The sequence below is a fragment of the Anomalospiza imberbis genome, chromosome 2 (assembly GCF_031753505.1).
Source record: "Anomalospiza imberbis isolate Cuckoo-Finch-1a 21T00152 chromosome 2, ASM3175350v1, whole genome shotgun sequence".
Taxonomy (NCBI): domain Eukaryota; kingdom Metazoa; phylum Chordata; class Aves; order Passeriformes; family Viduidae; genus Anomalospiza; species Anomalospiza imberbis.
The window spans coordinates 33,043,535-33,060,529 of record NC_089682.1 but is presented as its reverse complement, the minus strand read 5'-3'; the positions used below and the strand labels follow the sequence as shown (position 1 = coordinate 33,060,529).

General features: G+C 40.9%; 1 protein-coding gene across 7 annotated transcripts in view; it reads right to left on the bottom strand.

Moving 5' to 3' along the window:
* Window positions 1-413: 413 nt before the first annotated feature.
* Window positions 414-16,995, bottom strand: part of EPHA3 (EPH receptor A3) — a 173,756-nt gene continuing 157,174 nt past the window's right edge. For all 7 annotated transcript variants that reach the window (XM_068180445.1, XM_068180446.1, XM_068180443.1 and 4 more), the window contains 4 exons: window positions 15,647-15,796; window positions 13,451-13,644; window positions 2,178-2,333; window positions 414-798 (listed from right to left, as the gene is read on the bottom strand). In XM_068180445.1, the coding sequence (XP_068036546.1) occupies window positions 693-798; window positions 2,178-2,333; window positions 13,451-13,644; window positions 15,647-15,796 (606 nt within the window). In that variant the 3' untranslated portion in view covers window positions 414-692. The remainder of the gene's footprint in view (window positions 799-2,177; window positions 2,334-13,450; window positions 13,645-15,646; window positions 15,797-16,995) is intronic.

Sequence of the window (16,995 nt, the reverse complement as noted above, 5' to 3'; positions counted from 1 at the left end):
AAATAAATAAGCCTTTTAAAAATTAAGACTTGTTTCTAATTAAATGAACACAGTTAGGGAAGCTAACATAATGTTGAAAATCTTTTGTCAACTAACTCAAAGTTACTATAAACTTTATTTCTGTGTTCCTTCCTGAAGCTGAAATAGCATGTTACAATGACATAATAGTAAATATGGCCAGACAGGTTGTGAGGTATAGTCCTCTATTTTCCTTGCTTTTAAAGAAATAAAATACCTGTTACAGTTCTCTTCTGTATAAAAATACGGCAAGTCTTTCTTTCTTCTTGTTTGCTGTATAGATCAAATACACAGCTTTTATGTCCATGTTTTTTTTGTGTTATTCAGTCACTTAATATTCAAATGGCTCTAGGTTTTAGTAACACTGGTTTTTACTTGGAAGGATTTTTCACGTGTTTTTTTTTTCTTTTGATATTTACTATCTGCATTAACAGTCAGTCAAGAGCACCCACCCTTTAGGATTAACAGATAGAAAACAAGTTTGCTCCTATTTTTAAGGCATTTATACTCAGTATTTGAGTGTCTTGTGGGTTTGAAATCTCAACCATTGTGTTTCCAAAGCTGTTGCAGAGAACTCCTTTAAATTCTGCCGTTTGTCAGCCATCACTTTTCACCTGCGATGCAACTTTTCTCCTTTTTTTTCTCCCTCTCCTGAGCAACATCATTTTGGTACCTTACACAGGAACAGGGCTGTTCTTTGTATGAGTTTCTAGAGCTTTGATACTGCTGACAATCTTCTTTTGAGGGCCCACCACTGTAACGCCAACTTTCTTCATGTCACTGGAAAAAAGAGGAGGTGTGTGAGTGAGGACACTGAATTTCACAGCACTGATCCCAGCAAACAGCAATGAACTTGCCCATCTCACACTGCTGCACTGCAGGAGCCCCCAGGTACGGGGACAATGCTGAAACACAAGCCCTGCTGCAAAAAAACAGAGAGCAACTGTCTGAAAACACAAGGGGGCTGCAAAAAATAGAGTGAAAGCTCATTTAGCCTCGTTGTGTTTGCTTACCTGGAAGAAAAGGCAATGAAATCGTTCTCCAGTGATGCAAGCACGGGGGTTTTGGGGCAAGGGGGTCACTGCTGGATCAGCTTAGTCTTTCTAACACCTCCATCCCCCACCAATCTGCTGGCTTTTCCTGGGCAGTGCTGACACATCACTGGCCTGTGAAAGGTCCTCTGAACTGTGCTATCAGCACTGAGGTGAAGGAGTCCATGGCCAAGCTTCCAGTGTCTCCCCTGGTTTTCCCCTCGTGTTTGTCCAGGGTCTCCAGTCTCATTGTTCCTTGTGCAACACAGAGGTGCTTTAACGCCTGTGAAGGGCTAATTAACTAGGGGCTCACAGGAAATTGGGCATTCCTAGAGGATTTCTACACTGTCCCCAAAGGGTAATTGTTACAAAAAGCCATTAGCACCCTTTTTATAGATGCAGTAATACACTAATTAATGGCATTGATGTGTTTAATTGTTGGTAGCACAGCTGCTGCATACTCCTCCATAACTTGTCATGTATCCAGCCAGCCGAATTGGGAATTAAGGTTTCCTTTGGAATTAAATTTTTAACTGTACTTGATGCCTTTTCAGGTGCAGAAAGAACATTACCCTACTCCTACTTGTCACTGGAACAAAGATGGATTGCATTTAGAATGTAATAAACTTGCCATTTGCTCACTTCCAAGCATAGCAGGAGGGAGTTCAGCCCCTGAGTAATTATTAGCATGGAGGAGGAAAACAGCTACAAAGCATTTGCCCCCTCACCTGGTTTGGTGGAATATGGGATGGCCAATAAAGGGAAAGATTAGCAATGTGCCAGCTGTAGAGAAACTTCCATGCAAAATACAGAATTTAAAGAATCAACAGGAAACTTCAGTGAAAGGAAGTGATGCTAGTGTACCAGATGATGCATGGTGCTATTGTATTGGAAAAAAATTGGGAATTTTCTTGTATTTAGTGAGAAAAAGCCGTGGGACCATGGCCTTCACACAGTCACGAGACACAGATTTCCTTCATGGCTATTTCAACTGCAACAAATAATTCCCATTTGTCTCTTTAAATGCAAGAAAATGTTAGCCAAGGATTAGAAGTATAAAAGTGCTACCTTTGTACTTATGGTTGAACTTGTAGCTATGATGAAAACCCCCAGCAGATTGCAACTTACTCAGTGGAAATCTTGGCTATGGTGTCACAGGAGCTGTACTCCACCCCTGTGAAGATGTCCTTGCACTGCCCTGTCCGAAATCCATTGAGCCAATCACCTGTGGTGCGGAAGGCTGAAATGTCAACGCTGCTTTGGTCCAGGAGGAGATTTGATGGCCTGAAATGAAAGAATAATGCAATAGAATTTAGGGAACAGGGAAAAACAAAGATTTATTTTGTGTCTGAACTCAGCAGTGGCAGGAGCATCCAGGCTGGATGTGGCTTTGCTGTTTGTCTGTGGGAGTTCTCAGCTGCTGAGGCCGCCACGGGACTGCTGCTGGCAGCTCTGACAAATGCTGTCTAATCATCCTGCTGAAGAGCACCAGCTTCCCATGCCTGTGTTTAAATCACTGCAGCATTCACAAAGTGCATTGGTACCTCACAATTTAATGTTAACAAAGACTAAATTTGGTTATATTTATGTGATTCACCTAGTCCCAAACATCACACAGATGATGCACACTCCAGGCTCCAAGCTGAGTATGTTGGTAGAAATTTGGTCATATCAAATGTTCAGAATATAGTGGCCCACTGACAAATCCTAAATGTTGCTACTAGGTTAGAAGCTGCAACTGTAAGCAAAGTACTTTATTTTTATTGTTTTACTGCAGACTTAAAGCCAAGCATGTGCTTAGCTGTGCTGCTCCTGAGACTGAACTAGAGAATGTTCAAAGCAGTTATCTTTGCAACTTCACAGTCTATTTTCTGCCCCAGAATTCTTTTTCCCTCTAGTAACCTGCACAGGAGTCTGACTACTGCTGCTGAACTCATTTGAAGTGACTTTTGTCCCTGAAAGCAGTGAAAAATGAGAGGTGGCTGGACTGACAGCATAATTTAAAGGCAGTGATTACACAGTGTAACAGGTAGGTGACAGCTACTGGAACTGGAGAACTGATCTGGGTTGTAAAACACTCTCTTCACTCCAAACCCAAGTAATCTCTGTTCATCACAGGAACAAATACAAACAGGAGGAGATTTTAAAGGCACCAAGAGAACCACATATTTAAACATAGTGATTTTAACTTCATAAGAAGCCTAGAAAATCCAAATCCTTCTCAATTCCAGTATGCCTTAAATTTCACCAAAATCAGCAGCACTACAACATCACATCCTTGCAGTACACCTGACTTGCCCTGGAGTTAGGGGATACCACATCAGTTACATAAGTAACATTAGTTACATTAAGGCTTTTACCTTTCACTTTTGAAGAAAAGAACAATGATTTTTAGTATTGGCCACTTCTTAAACAGCTCCTTTTACTCTGATGTTTTCCTGATTGTCATGAATCAGCTGATTTCTCTCAGGCTCAGAAGGTTAATATAGCATTTTTCTCCTTCTGGGAATGCAGGGCATAATTAAAGAACTAATTGCATGCTTGAAAATCTTAACTTCAAATACACAGAATCAGTTTTTACCAAGTCCCAGAGCTGAGATGTCCCTGATGGGGACAGCTTTTGCCTGGCTACCTTCCTTCCAGAGCCCAGAAGGACTGTGACCACTGACACCAACTCTGGACATCACATGCTGGGAACAGCCACCCATGGAAAGAAAGGTAACAGAAGACACCAGAAACCTGCTCTGTCCCCAAAAGAGCAACTCACTTCATGTGCTGGTGCCATGGTCAAACCAAATCTTAGACATCTACATGACACCCAGGTTTAAAGTTTCATAATCAGGCCCAAGATAGTTTTAATCAGTAGGTGTAAGGCCTGAATTTCACTGACTACTGTTTGTCCTGTGAAGAGCCAATGTTTTTTTATTTATAGTTTTCTGGGTACAGTGTCTGGATTCCCAAGATATTAATTAAGAGTATTTATGAAGTGTTCATAGTGATAAAGCACCAATTTTTTCCCCCCAGCCTATTACGCCTTTTTAACTTAAGTCTAATAAAACCAGGTCTGACTCAAGAATCACTAATGAAAAAAAAAAAAAAAGTATAAACAAGTTGAAATAGAACAGGTCTCTAGGATTAGGAATTAGAGTGGCCCAAAAGAGCCTTTATGTTTATTACTTGGATCAAAGTATCATCATGACAAAAAATATGACCTAATTTTAATGCGAGTGACCTCAGAGTAACCAGCACTGTAAAGTATCATTTTTCTTCTTGCAGGATTTTAGTTACTTTCCTCCTCAGAGAGGACATCTGGACTGTTTATCAATGAGCAGGAATTCGCCTCGCTGCGAAGAGTCTGTGCTGTCTCCTCGCATGCACCAGGGGAAAGCTGGGCTTGCAGAGCATCTGCACACCCTGGCAGGTTTCTTTCCCCCTGCCCCAGCCACTAGACAGAAGGGCTGAACAGGGAATTTATGGTCTGGGTGATGTGTGCCATGAGCTCACACTTTAGCAGACAAATTAGACGGGCTGCAGTCCGTGCAGCTGTAAACGACGTCCTGCAGGGCTCCACCTGATCCTTTACAGCTTTTCATAAATCAGTACCTACCAGCTTCAGGAGAGAGTCATTAAAAAGAAATCATGGAAATTACATGTTTGCTCAGGGGAAGTGAAATAGAACATTTCTCTCCATCTTTTCTTCTCTCCCCTCCTTTTTACTTTCTTCTTCTTTTTTTTATCTCTTTTTAGCTTGTTGATTTGACTAACTATGATACACCCTCTCATATAATCTTTTGACAGTCATGGCAAGATTTTCTATGCTGTTCACCCTGACTGTTATTGTAACTACTACACCTACAAAGTTGTATTTACTGACATGTGGTGCCCTGAAAAAAAAACCAAACAGCAAGACTCAGTTTGGAGAGACAAACTGAACAGTGAGATGCCAGTTACAAAACATCCCGTGGCTGGAAGCTTTCTTTGGATGTGTCCATTACTTTAACAGTTGGAATTAACCTTTGAGCCATCTGCAGTGAGGAAAATTATGGTGTATTGTCATTAGCACAGCTTTTTGTCACAACACAGGGAAAATTTTGCTGCACTAGCAAGAAAAAACACAGAAAACATCATTAGAACCCTTCCCAATACAGCATGAAAATCTCATCTCTGGTTGTTTGCTGTCTGGGGAGAAAAAGAGACAAACTAACTTGTAAATACCAGGAATTGAGACAAAGAAAATGAAAATGTCCTGCCACTTCTTCTGCAAATACACAGAGGAGCTGTGCACACACAATGCCAGACTTTGTACTGTAGGAGCCTCTCTCTCTTTCCATCCATTCCTCCAAACAGCAAAATCAACCTTCAGTTTTTTAAATCTGGACTTTCCTTTCCACAGTCAATTTCTTTTAAATAGGAAAGCATTTAAAAAAAGAATCCCCAAAAACATAAAGTAATATCCTGTGGCAAATTTTAGGTAATTAAAAGCTGATTTTGTAAAATGAAATTGCTCCCTATGAGCCTGGTTGGAACTCAGATCCTATGGGCTTTATGATTTTGGCGTGCTGAAGCACATAGTTTGGGTCTAACATAAATTTTATTTCAAGAGAAAAATAACCCCAAAACCAACAAGTGGCACAGAAAGCAAGTTTCAATTTTATCTTCTGTAGCAATCAGAGTCATAGGCATACATGTGTATCAACAGGAAACTAGTAAATAAACGACATGCCAAGGAGAAGTAGAGTTATTCTGTTTACTTGGTTATCCCTGGACCTTAAAGATAAAAATCTTTGGAGCTCCATCTCTTCATGCCCATTTTTAACATGCTCTTAGCAGAATTGGTAATTTAGTCCCTAAAGTACAATTCACCTCTTAAAGGGAGCACATGTGCTTTTCCCAAGGGCCTTCATGTGTTGTTCTCATACTCTCCAAATAATCATGTTGTGGGCTGCTCCTTGGAGTGAAAGGAGAACTGGAGAAATCAAGCGGGGCAACACAAATAACCAAAGGGGAAAAACAATGCAGCTGAGGCTGCAAAAATGGTACACCTCTCTAAATGTCAATATTTTTTGTTTTCTAGCTCAATTGTTGGCAAAAAAAACCAAACCAAACAAAGAAAAAAAAAAAGGCAAACCAAAAAAAAACCACAAAGAACAACTTAACTTGCCACAGCTTCCTCTAGGATAATAAGTAAATAAAATTTCAACTGCCCCAAAGGTCAATCCTCCAGTCTTTCCTACTCCTTTAGCTGCCCCTCAGAATGTGATATTCAATGTGCTTATATTTTTCAGCATCTTAGTGGGATAATAAATCACATGCCTGTGTGTGTCAATGCTCCTTCATTTACTTTTTCCCAACACCAAACCACTAAAGGCAAAAAAAAAACCCCAGCATGTTGCTAAATTTTGGGTTTTTTCCCCCTCATAATTCAGCCTAAGCTGTGCTTTTAAGGAAATACAGGCACATGGCCATTTCCTGGGATATGTAGCTGGCTGACATACCCTCAATGCCAGCCACTCATTATTGTTAGGACAGTCTGTAAGCTCCTCCGAACAGGCAGAGAAAAATCCTTTATAAAGCTCTTGAAATGCTTAAAATCTACCATTTGCTGTGGAGAGCTTCCCTTTATATCTCACTTTTGGCTGCACTGCTGCTGCCTATAATCAAAAGAGAAAAACCCCTTGCATTAGTGTTAGAATAGTAAAGTAAAAAGCAGATCTTTATCTGGAAGCTTCCAGGTGTTCCAGTGGTGATGGACACATCCAGAATCAGATTTCTGTGATTTTATAAGGTTAATTAATTAGGATATTTAACAGCTACATCCAATAGGAGATTCAACTGCCCCAGTAACCCACCCCTGGGTCAGCCCCTCGGAGTTGGTCCAAGGGATTCTCTGCCCCAGTTCTTATTGTAGGTCCCCTACTTGGAATAAAGATTATTTATTAATCTAAACAATATTTCAGGGATGTGTTCCAAAATCTGGGGGGAAAGGGCATGAAAAGTACTACAGCTATGCATTAGCAATCTACCAAGGTACAAATATATGAGAAATATATCAAAAGCTTAGGCATCACTGTGCATTTCTACTTCTGTCACCTCTTTCCAGCATACCAGTGGTGGAATTGCCACCACCACTAACGAGGGCTCCACCAACACCTCGGAAATCACAATAAACAGCAAAACCTCCCCTCCCCATCAGGCCAGCTGCATGCTGATCCAGCTTCATTTCTATTTAAATTCTACAGCACCCAACGCCAATCCACTGTAAATTCCTGCCCGAGTTTCACCGAATTAGAGGTGTGAAAGTGCAAATAGATGCTTTGCTGTCCCTGTTAACAGCGAGTCCCTGCTCACTCCCAACCACCCACTTTGAAGGGACAATGGCTGAGTCGTGCCTGCCCCAGCCTCAAAAATAATGACCACTGGGAAAATCAGGTGGAAACAGGGTTTTTCTGGCTCTAGCTCAGTGAAGTCCCTAAAAACCTCCTCAGTCTAACCCCTCAATCCAAACTGTGCTTAGACACCGAGGAGTAGGACTTAAAGCATTCCATTTTGTGATTTGTAGTTAAGTTTCTTTTTTCCCCCTCCTCCCATAAATTCACAATTTTATGTTGAGCAGGCTTCAGAGAGAGAGATGGAGTTTTAAGTTTACATTACTTGAATTCTTTTAGAGTGAACAGTCTGGGTTTAGGACACAGATTAGGTTGTTGCTAGATTTTAAAAGAAGCTTAAAGTCCACAGAGAATCTTGCCCTTTTGGCCAAACTCAAACCCCGTTGTTAGGACCCTGATGACAACATCCAAGGAAAACTGAAATCTCCTCCTCTCTTCCATCCTAGGAGTTCCTAACAGGGAGAAGCAAACAAACAATATTACAGCAGGTCTGCACTATATGTCAAGCATCTGAAGCCTTCTGACCTGAACGGCAAAAAAAAGGGACTTCTCAACAAAGTATTCAGCCAGTCTAAACAATAATTTCATTGCAAATATTTTTGTAAAAACAGGGCTTAAATTATGCTGCAAAAAGGAGCAAGTCTGAATTTTTTATTTGCAATGTTCTTTTTGAGTCTGATTTTCATAAAAATCCTACCAAGGTAGAATGTGGAGTGTTTCCACCAAATTACCAGATTTTAAGTGGAAATGAACTTCATGAGGAGCAAAGTTTTAAATTCAAATATATTGGAAGTGCTGCCACTGGATGTCTGAAAATGACAGCAGTGAGAGCACCACAATAGGAGACAACAAATCTGAACATGTTTAGCAGTGAATCCTTGCAAATAATTACTCACAAGTAATAGCCCTTCCAAAGACTGCTCAAGGAAATTACACAAGCCAGTGTTTCAAACAACACATCAAATTTTAGCAAATCAAGGCAGGGCTGCAAACAACTTGCTAACACATAAAGGAATGTATGAGGAATTAATTATTTATACACATTTTTCATTAGGAAGAACAACTGACCCTGACCCCCTACATTTTCTGGGATATAGGAAAAGAATTTCAGCTATGATTTTTCTGAAATATCCTGAATTTTCAGGTGTTTTTCTCCACTTCCTTGCAAGACAATTATTTCCTCTTCTCCTAAATATGTGCTTGCAGTATAGAAAAACAACAACAGCAATACCTGACACTTTCACACTACCAAAAGCAAACACAGAAGCAGGTTGGGATTTTTTTGTGCAGATTCTGTGTCAGTTTTGCAATCAGTCAGAGGCCTGGCAGAAATCCAGAATTTCTAAAAGTCATATGTTGGAATTAGAAACAAATTTCAATTTTCTAAAAGTCCTATGTTGGAATTAGAAACAAATTTCAATTTTCTTTCAAATGAGGCTATGCATTAACTCAGCTATTCCCATTCCATAGGTTCATGAAGACTAAATGACTTCAGTCCCCCCTGCATCAGAGATGTGAACACACACAGCAGATATGGGAAAGCTGCCACAACATTTGAGCTGCCTGAATACTGTGTCACAACCCTTATACATCAAGATCACACTATATTATGACAGCTTTGGGACACATAAATGCTTTAAATTTATTAAATTACACACTATGTTTTAAATACATTTTTTCAAATGGCCATGTAAGAATAAGATTCATATACATAAGATGGTAATATACATTGTAAATATATACATATATATATAAATGCAGAATCAGAAAATTAAGAATTAAAAAAACCCCACAAATCCAAAAAATGACAAATATAAATCAGTGAAAAAAATTAAATGGATCAAAAAAAAATTTATGAGTCCATTTCAGTTTTACAGTGTACACGAAGTACTTCCAGTTGCATGACTCAAGCTACAGTTTTTTCCCCACACAAATGAAACAGCAGCTAGAGAGCCATTTCAGCCTCACCAACTTGCTTGCAGGTGGGTGAAGTGATTCTGACTCCCCAACCCAAGCTAAGAAAAGTTTCCATCTGCTTTGTATCTGTATGAAATGTTCACAAATGTGAAGTAATATACAGTGGACTGAAAAAACAATAAGCTCAAAAGGAAAAATAATGAAATTGATCAAAACTGGAAGAACGATGAACTCACTCCCACCCTAAAGATATCCAAACAACCTCAGGACTCTGTTAGAAAAATGAACATCGTGTTCAGAAAACAGGAAAGAACAGCAAGACATAAATCAAATAAAAATATCATGAGACTGTGCTTCAGAAAACCACATGGCTTGCACTGAGTTCAGTTCCTACAGCCCCTTACAGAGCTGGTTAACTCCAGGCAGCCTAAGGGACACAAAACCCCATGTGTCCAGATCCAGTGCAGGTCTTATTAGCAAGTGCTCAGGGTGGTTTTTAATCAGGTGGTTCACCTGATTAAAGAGTGAATTTAGTCAAGTAAGAAAGAAATCAGCCATACTCTGTACTTTTCAAGGAATAGAAATGGAATTTGTACATGAATCTGAGATGAAACACAACACCAGGAAAGGTATTATGAAACGTTTGCTGTGCTGAGGCTACAAAAACCTTTTGTCAGTGTAAGGTTCAAAGGCACGTAGAATGGTCTGCAAAGTCATGATCAATAAAGATAAAAACATCCCCTCTAGTATCAAGAAATTATTAGATTCCATGAAGTGGCCTGGAGGAATAGAAAACTTTAAAGGAAAGAGGGAATTGAAGGCTTTGACTCCTCTTCTGTGAGGTTTTAGTGTAAAACGTGCCTGGGCTGTGGCCTGGAATCAGATGTTCAGCCAAGCACATCCTTCAGTGGAGGTCAGTTAACAGCAACCAGCACCCAGAGGACAGGGATATCCTATGCACCTTCCGAAATATGTTTTTTAAGTAGGATACAATGGTGCTGTGACTATTTTAAACAAACATCAGCCCTAAAATCTGTAAGGAGAGGCAGGTTTTGCATCTGCACCAGACGTTGTCAGGTTAAACGCTTTTTTCCCTGACCGAGTATATTCTGAACACCTAGAAGCATATGGTGGGCATCAAGCTTCAGCATTCCTTCAGTAGCACCACAGACACAGCTAGAAGAGAGCTGGGACCTCTGTAACTTAGATTAATTGCATATTAAGGGTAGGAGGAGGGCGGTGTGGGAGTGCTGCAGCCTCAAATAACAACTGAGAGCAGCCACTTGAGCCAAAGCACTCCCCAGAGCCCTCGGGGCTGAGTCCCTGAGTGTTTTCCCCCTGCTCTGATATCTGTCCCTCTCTGGGATCCCACTGTGTCCCCTTCTCCAGGAGCTGCCCTGACCCACAGCCCTTCAGTATCAGTCACACATTCCTGCACACAAGGCTAGGGCAAGGCCCCACCCCATTTTAAACCTCATTTCTCACTTTGCTGTCTCATTTTTCTCTGCCAGCCTGTCAAGAAGTGCTGCTGAACCTCCAGGCTCGGTCCCTGGCCACCAGCACCAGGGGCTGTTACGTGCCACCAGTGCCTCTCTGCAGGACACCACAGGGCTGTGGAGCTGGCTGCAGATTTTCAGCCGTGTCTAAGGTTTGAGATTAGTCCAAGGGTTGAGATTAGTCTGCTTTGACAATGATTTCATGGCCCAGGGTTGCCCAGCACCCCTCACTTGTGTCTATTTGTGGTTGTGTTTCAGGATAGCCTGGGCTGGCCTGCAGACACTGACAGAGGAGATGGAGAGATCACGGGTCACACATTCCCTGAGCTGCAAGAAGCTCCTTCACAGAGGGAACTCCTGTGCTGGGACCCCACAGTGCCCTGTGTGTCACCAGGCAGTGAGGGAGAGACACTGCACTGCCTAGGAATGTGCAGGGATGTGGCAGTGGAGGGTTAACTGGGAAGGAAGGAAGGAAGGAATAAAATCACCTTTGATGCTGCCCTCCTCAGAAATGTGCTCGGTATCAAAGCCAAGCAGCAGGAGGAGGAGCATTTCACTGAGAGCTCACCTAAAGCAGCTGTGAGAGGTTCCCTACCATGCAGGCAGTCTCCCTCCTTCCCTCCCTGCCTCCCCATGAGCTGAGAGCGTGGCACTGTGCTAGGGACATGCAGCCTCTGCCACCCTCTGTGCCACAAGCACAGAATGGAACAGGAGAAAAGAGAGCACGAGAGAGGCAGAAGACAACAATAAATATCCCCCTGGGGAGCTCCTGCACAGAACCCAGCAGGTGGAAACTATGCTCAGACTGAATTTGGTCTCCACTAGAGGATATCAGCTTCCACTGGCTATGAACAGGTAACTGGAAATTATGGTTCCATATTGTCTTTATGCCTGCTGCAGTTCAAATCTGTAACTGGAAGGACCACAAACAAGACCACAAACATTTTGCTTCTGTTTGGAATGAAAAACGTGCAGCCCTGGTTTCTGCAATCAGGTCTCCAAACCCAAAAAAGACAGTTATGATTTCCAGCTCCCCTAGTCATCGATTGCTGCAGCATATCCCTAGAAAGCAATTCTTTGCACCAATGGTTTGCCACATAGTGGTGCAAGGTGTTTGGAAGAAATGTACTTGACTGAGAAAATGGTGCTTAAACAGTTTGGTGTTTTTCCCAAAAATGTGTTATTTTTTTGTTTGTTTTTTTTTTTTTTTTTTTTTTTAGTTTGTTGGGGTTTTTTTTTTCTGTCACCTCCTAGATATAATTGCTTCTGTAAGCATGTTGGTTTCCTATGTGTTAAAGACTCACCAAGCAAAATCATTCAAACATAATTTTGTGCGAGCCATCTTCTCTCAATATATAAATTTAAAAGCAGAGCCCATTAGTATGACTGCCTTTCTCCTCCCTTCTCTTCTTTCTTTTTCTGCCCTCTGGCATGGCAGCAGGAGGTAATTAGAGTGGCCAGTCTCTGGCTGAGGATGCAGCACAAAGCCAGGGCCAGGAAGGAGGAGGCAAGGTCCATGGCAGTTGCACAGCAGGCTGCAGGATCAATGCAGCTCTTCCCACTGCCTTTGCTCCATTTCCCTCAGCTTTCCCATCCAATTGCTGTGGTGGGAAGTGTGCTGCATCACAAAGAGAGGTCTGACAGGAAGGTTTTCTGTGTTCCCTTTTGAAACCTGCCTCGTATCAGGCTCTGGTCTCTTGCCCAGTGACATGCAGAACACCCTCCAGGGTCTGAAACAGCAGAGGAGCAGAGTGCTTTTCTCCCTCACTCTGCCTGCTTTGCTGACAGAGAATCTGGCACTACCATTCATGCTAAAAATACTTTTACACTCCTTCAGAAAGAGTACGACTTTTTGTGCATTGTACAAACCGAGTCTCTTTAACACTACTTAACTAAAGCTCTCCTTTCACCACATCTTCATTATGCCCTTAGGTGTCAACACACTCTTCAGCTGCTCTCTCTCAATGAGATAATTCTTATCTCATCGTAGTGATGATGTTCCAGAGTGTGTTGAAAACCCGGGATTAAAAATGAATGTTTTTAATGTAATTAGGAAAGTTGCACAGGTTGAAAATTAATTCCTAGTTCACACATTGATCTAAGAGGGAGAGAAAGTGCATTTTTAGGTCTGTGAGCACTACTGAAAGGAAAAAAAAAAAAGAAGATTATTCAGATGATTAAAGTTAACCTGACTTGTCAGAGAAGAGCCTAAGTGTATTTGGACCCAATTCAGAAAGATACTTAGAACATGGCTGGCTGTAACCTATGAAACACTAAGCACTTAAAACACCAAAGGGCAGAAGCAAAAGGAAAATCCCATGATGGCCAAATCTGCCTGCTGTGCTTTTCTCAAAAACCTCTACTCAGTCTTACAGCAGGTTTCATACCCTTAGCATAAAAATCTTTCACAAATTGGATAAATAATAGCAAATAACTAATAAAATAACCATGGCAATAATAAAAATAATAATATTAAATCCTTCTCTCTACAAACAGCTACAGTTAAAAGGTGAAGAGGCAGTAAAGAGTGCAAACAAATCCAAATTACAGGAGAAGAAGGAATCAAAGAGGTTCATGAGCAATGTAAGATCTAGTATGTCACCTTGCCGCCGCGTTGGTGATTATTTTCAGACTGCTGGGATTACGGATCAGCTTATCCAGGATGCTGACAATCTGCTCAAACTTGGGTCTGTTGTTTCTGTCCTTCTGCCAGCAGTCCAGCATCAGCTGATACAAGGCAGCTGGGCAGTCCATGGGAGGTGGCAAGCGGTATCCTTCATCCACAGCCTTAATCACCTGCACAAGGAGAAAAGTTTGTGCAAGCTTAAAGGCACTGTACAGCAACTTGGGTTTTTATCAGCTGTGAGAATGTTACCATGGACATTTTGTGTTTAAACAAACTTGTTTATTCACTAATTGTCTCTCCTTTATCTGCAAAGTAAACCAGGCAGTAGATTAGGCATGCAGAAAGGGGAGTCAAGATACAGTGGGTGACTTTGAAGAAGGTGAGTGTGTGGAAAGGATCTCAAAAACTCACACTCAGTTGAAATAAATCCATAAACAAAAGCCACAGTTAGCAAGCTGAAGTATGCCAAACTTCAAAAGGTCTTGGATATCTCTCCTCTGATTACCCTTAGCAACGTATGCTTTCCACATCCTCCAGTGGACACTGAACTCCAAAACAACAGCAGAAAAAACAACCTTTCCACATCCTCCAGTGGATGCAAAACTCAAAACACCAACAGGGAAAACAGCCTACCCTGCCGAAAATTCAACCTGCCCCCTCACGGGCCATCTTGAACCAACAGACAAAAGGTCTTGTGGATGATGTCACAAGGCCACAAAATGTTTTTAAAACTTACCTCATGGATAATTATACACTTTCTACTTGGCAGTGCAAGCCAAATGGTTTATAATTTGCCTAGACTGATAAAATTTGTCTAGATTTTTTGTAATTTTTCCAGATTGACACACACAACACCAAGATTACTTTAGAATTTATGCTGTCCAGAAGCTTTTTAATCCAGACTTTTCACTAGAATCCTATACCTCTTGATCAGGCCTACAGCATCTGTTGCCCCATGACTAAAAAACCCCAATATATTCAATGTAGAAAATGATAAAGCCATATTCTATTAATCTTTCCTCTTCATCTGGATCAATGAATTGAAAAGCAGAACAAACTATTCTGAATCAGAACAAGGACAAGAGAACAGTGAATGGTTTAAGCAGCCATAAAGGAGTGGTACATAAATAGGTTAATCCTTCCATTTCTGATTTTAATGGGATATTATTAAAGACATTCCAGTAATATATCAGTCTGCACAACAGGATACATTAATCTCCACAAAAACATTCATTACCAATTAAAAGAAAGGTATAGTTTTCTACAGAGACTTGGGCTGCAGAGGTACCCATTTAAATAGAAGTTTTTTTATCTTTTTCCTTGTTTAACATAAAGTAGTACAGAAAAATGTTTGACTACAACTATGTTACTGACTTATTTTAATTTAGAACTAGTAACAATATATATAATCTTCTTGGAAAATCTGTTTGTGTGAGGGACTGCACTGTATAAAATTTGGTCCATAAGAAACTCCTGTAGAATAAATCTAAAATTAATAAACAACAGAAAAATAACTCAAAATAGATATAATAAAAATCTTCTTTGGGGAAATGTTATGCTTCTTTAAAAAATACTGGGAGAGCTCCATTAATCATTTGGATTGCAGGCTTGGACAGTTTACTAATGTTACAAAGAAACCTGTATTGGAAGTCTAATCAGATCACTCTCCTTCTCTATTTTATCCATTGATTACTTCCAGAAGCATTTTGGTTTCATTAAACTCTTAGGAGAAATGCTTTGCTTCTCTTTTTCACAAGTGCCAAGAGCAATTTATTCTGTGCATTTGACATTTACAGAAAACTTCTATAGAATATTATACAAGTGGAACCAAAGGGGATCAACAGAAATTTAGGAGGGTTTTCTAACAATGAGCTAAGGAATGTAAAAGGCAATGACCTCATTGCAGTGGAATTATTTGCATCATCTTACAGAAAACCACCAATGGGATAAATTTCTCTGCTCTGTTCCTTCAGAGGTCCAAAACACTCTGCTATAAAGTTGGTGGGTTTTTCAAGTTCCAATGAACTTTGACTTGACCAGGGAAATCCATCGGTTTTCATCTCCACGCCTTACTGAATGTCACCATCAAAAACTCAGAGCCACCTGCTCTTGGCCTTCTTTCACAGCTTGATCCCTTATCTGAGAACATAACTCAGACAACAATTTACTCACATCCTGGTTGGACATCTCCCAGTAGGGTCTCTCCCCATAAGACATCACCTCCCAGAGGACAATCCCATAGCTCCAGGCGTCGCTGGCGGACGTGAACTTCCGATAGGCAATAGCTTCTGGAGACGTCCATCGGATGGGAATCTTGCCCCCCTGGGAGAAAACAAAACCAAAGAATCCATTTGACTGCTCTGCAACAAATATGATTTCCTGTGGTTGATTATTTTATCTCTGAGATTCTCAGTAATTGTGATATTGGTGTAAAAAAGACAAAATAGCAGGGAAACACGGCTGCTGTTTGTCATAAGAGCAAAAGAGAGAGTAAAATACATTTCAGTGCAAAATCTACTGATATCTAGTAGATTTACCATAGATTTATCTATCTACAATACAGATATATAGTACAGTACAGCATACACGCTTTACAGACACACACACACACCTATATTATATTATATACATATTTGTGTGTGTGTGTGTGTGTGTAGCGTAATTTACACAGATCACAGTGGTAAATGGTAAATCAAGTCTGGTCAATTTTCAGTTATGAAATGTTTGAAAACTGCCACAACAGCCGTTAAAGGTGAAAAACCCAGTCCAAGGTCCCTACTGATAACCCAGGTCCTTTCGCAGAGCACAGGAGGGCTGGATTTGGCTGATTTTAAGGCAAAGAAGTGAATTCCCTGCATGGCTTCACCAGGTTTTCTAGGACATTCAAGGAAAATAAGGGGCCATGATGTTGCTGCACTTCACTAAAACCAAGCCTGCAGCTGACACAGAAAGTCAGATTTGGATGGGGTCACCTGTGCAGAGGGAAGAGTGAAAAAATGTCAGCTGGGAGAGTGACTTTGGACATTTTTTACAGTCATAAGAGAAGTAAGCCATCATTAAATGCCAAAGAGAATTGAAGCTACCAATACAATTAACATGGTACGTAGGGGAACAGCTCTCTCTGGTCATGGCCACTACTTGGTGCTGTAGGTCAAGTTAATAAAATCCACACAAGGAACCTCAGGCTGAGTTTCCAAAATGTGAGAATTAGAGGACAGAGACAATTCCTGGTGATGCCAGCTTTGACAGAGTTTTTTGAGAGTCACACATGAGAAAATAGAGTTCGAAAAGATAGCAGTGCAAAACCTTTTCCTGAAGGCAATTCTGGAGTGCATGTGTTTTAGTATGGAAAACTGTGAGAGTTTAAAGTTATTTCCAGTTATGCACATGTATAGAATATATTCTGAAGACTTCACACCAGACCAGCTCTTTGCAGTGCTTCTGACACCTCCATCATACTCCAGTCACACACCTCTCCCTCACAACCACCTCTGTGGGGAGAGAGTGCTCTGACTTTCACT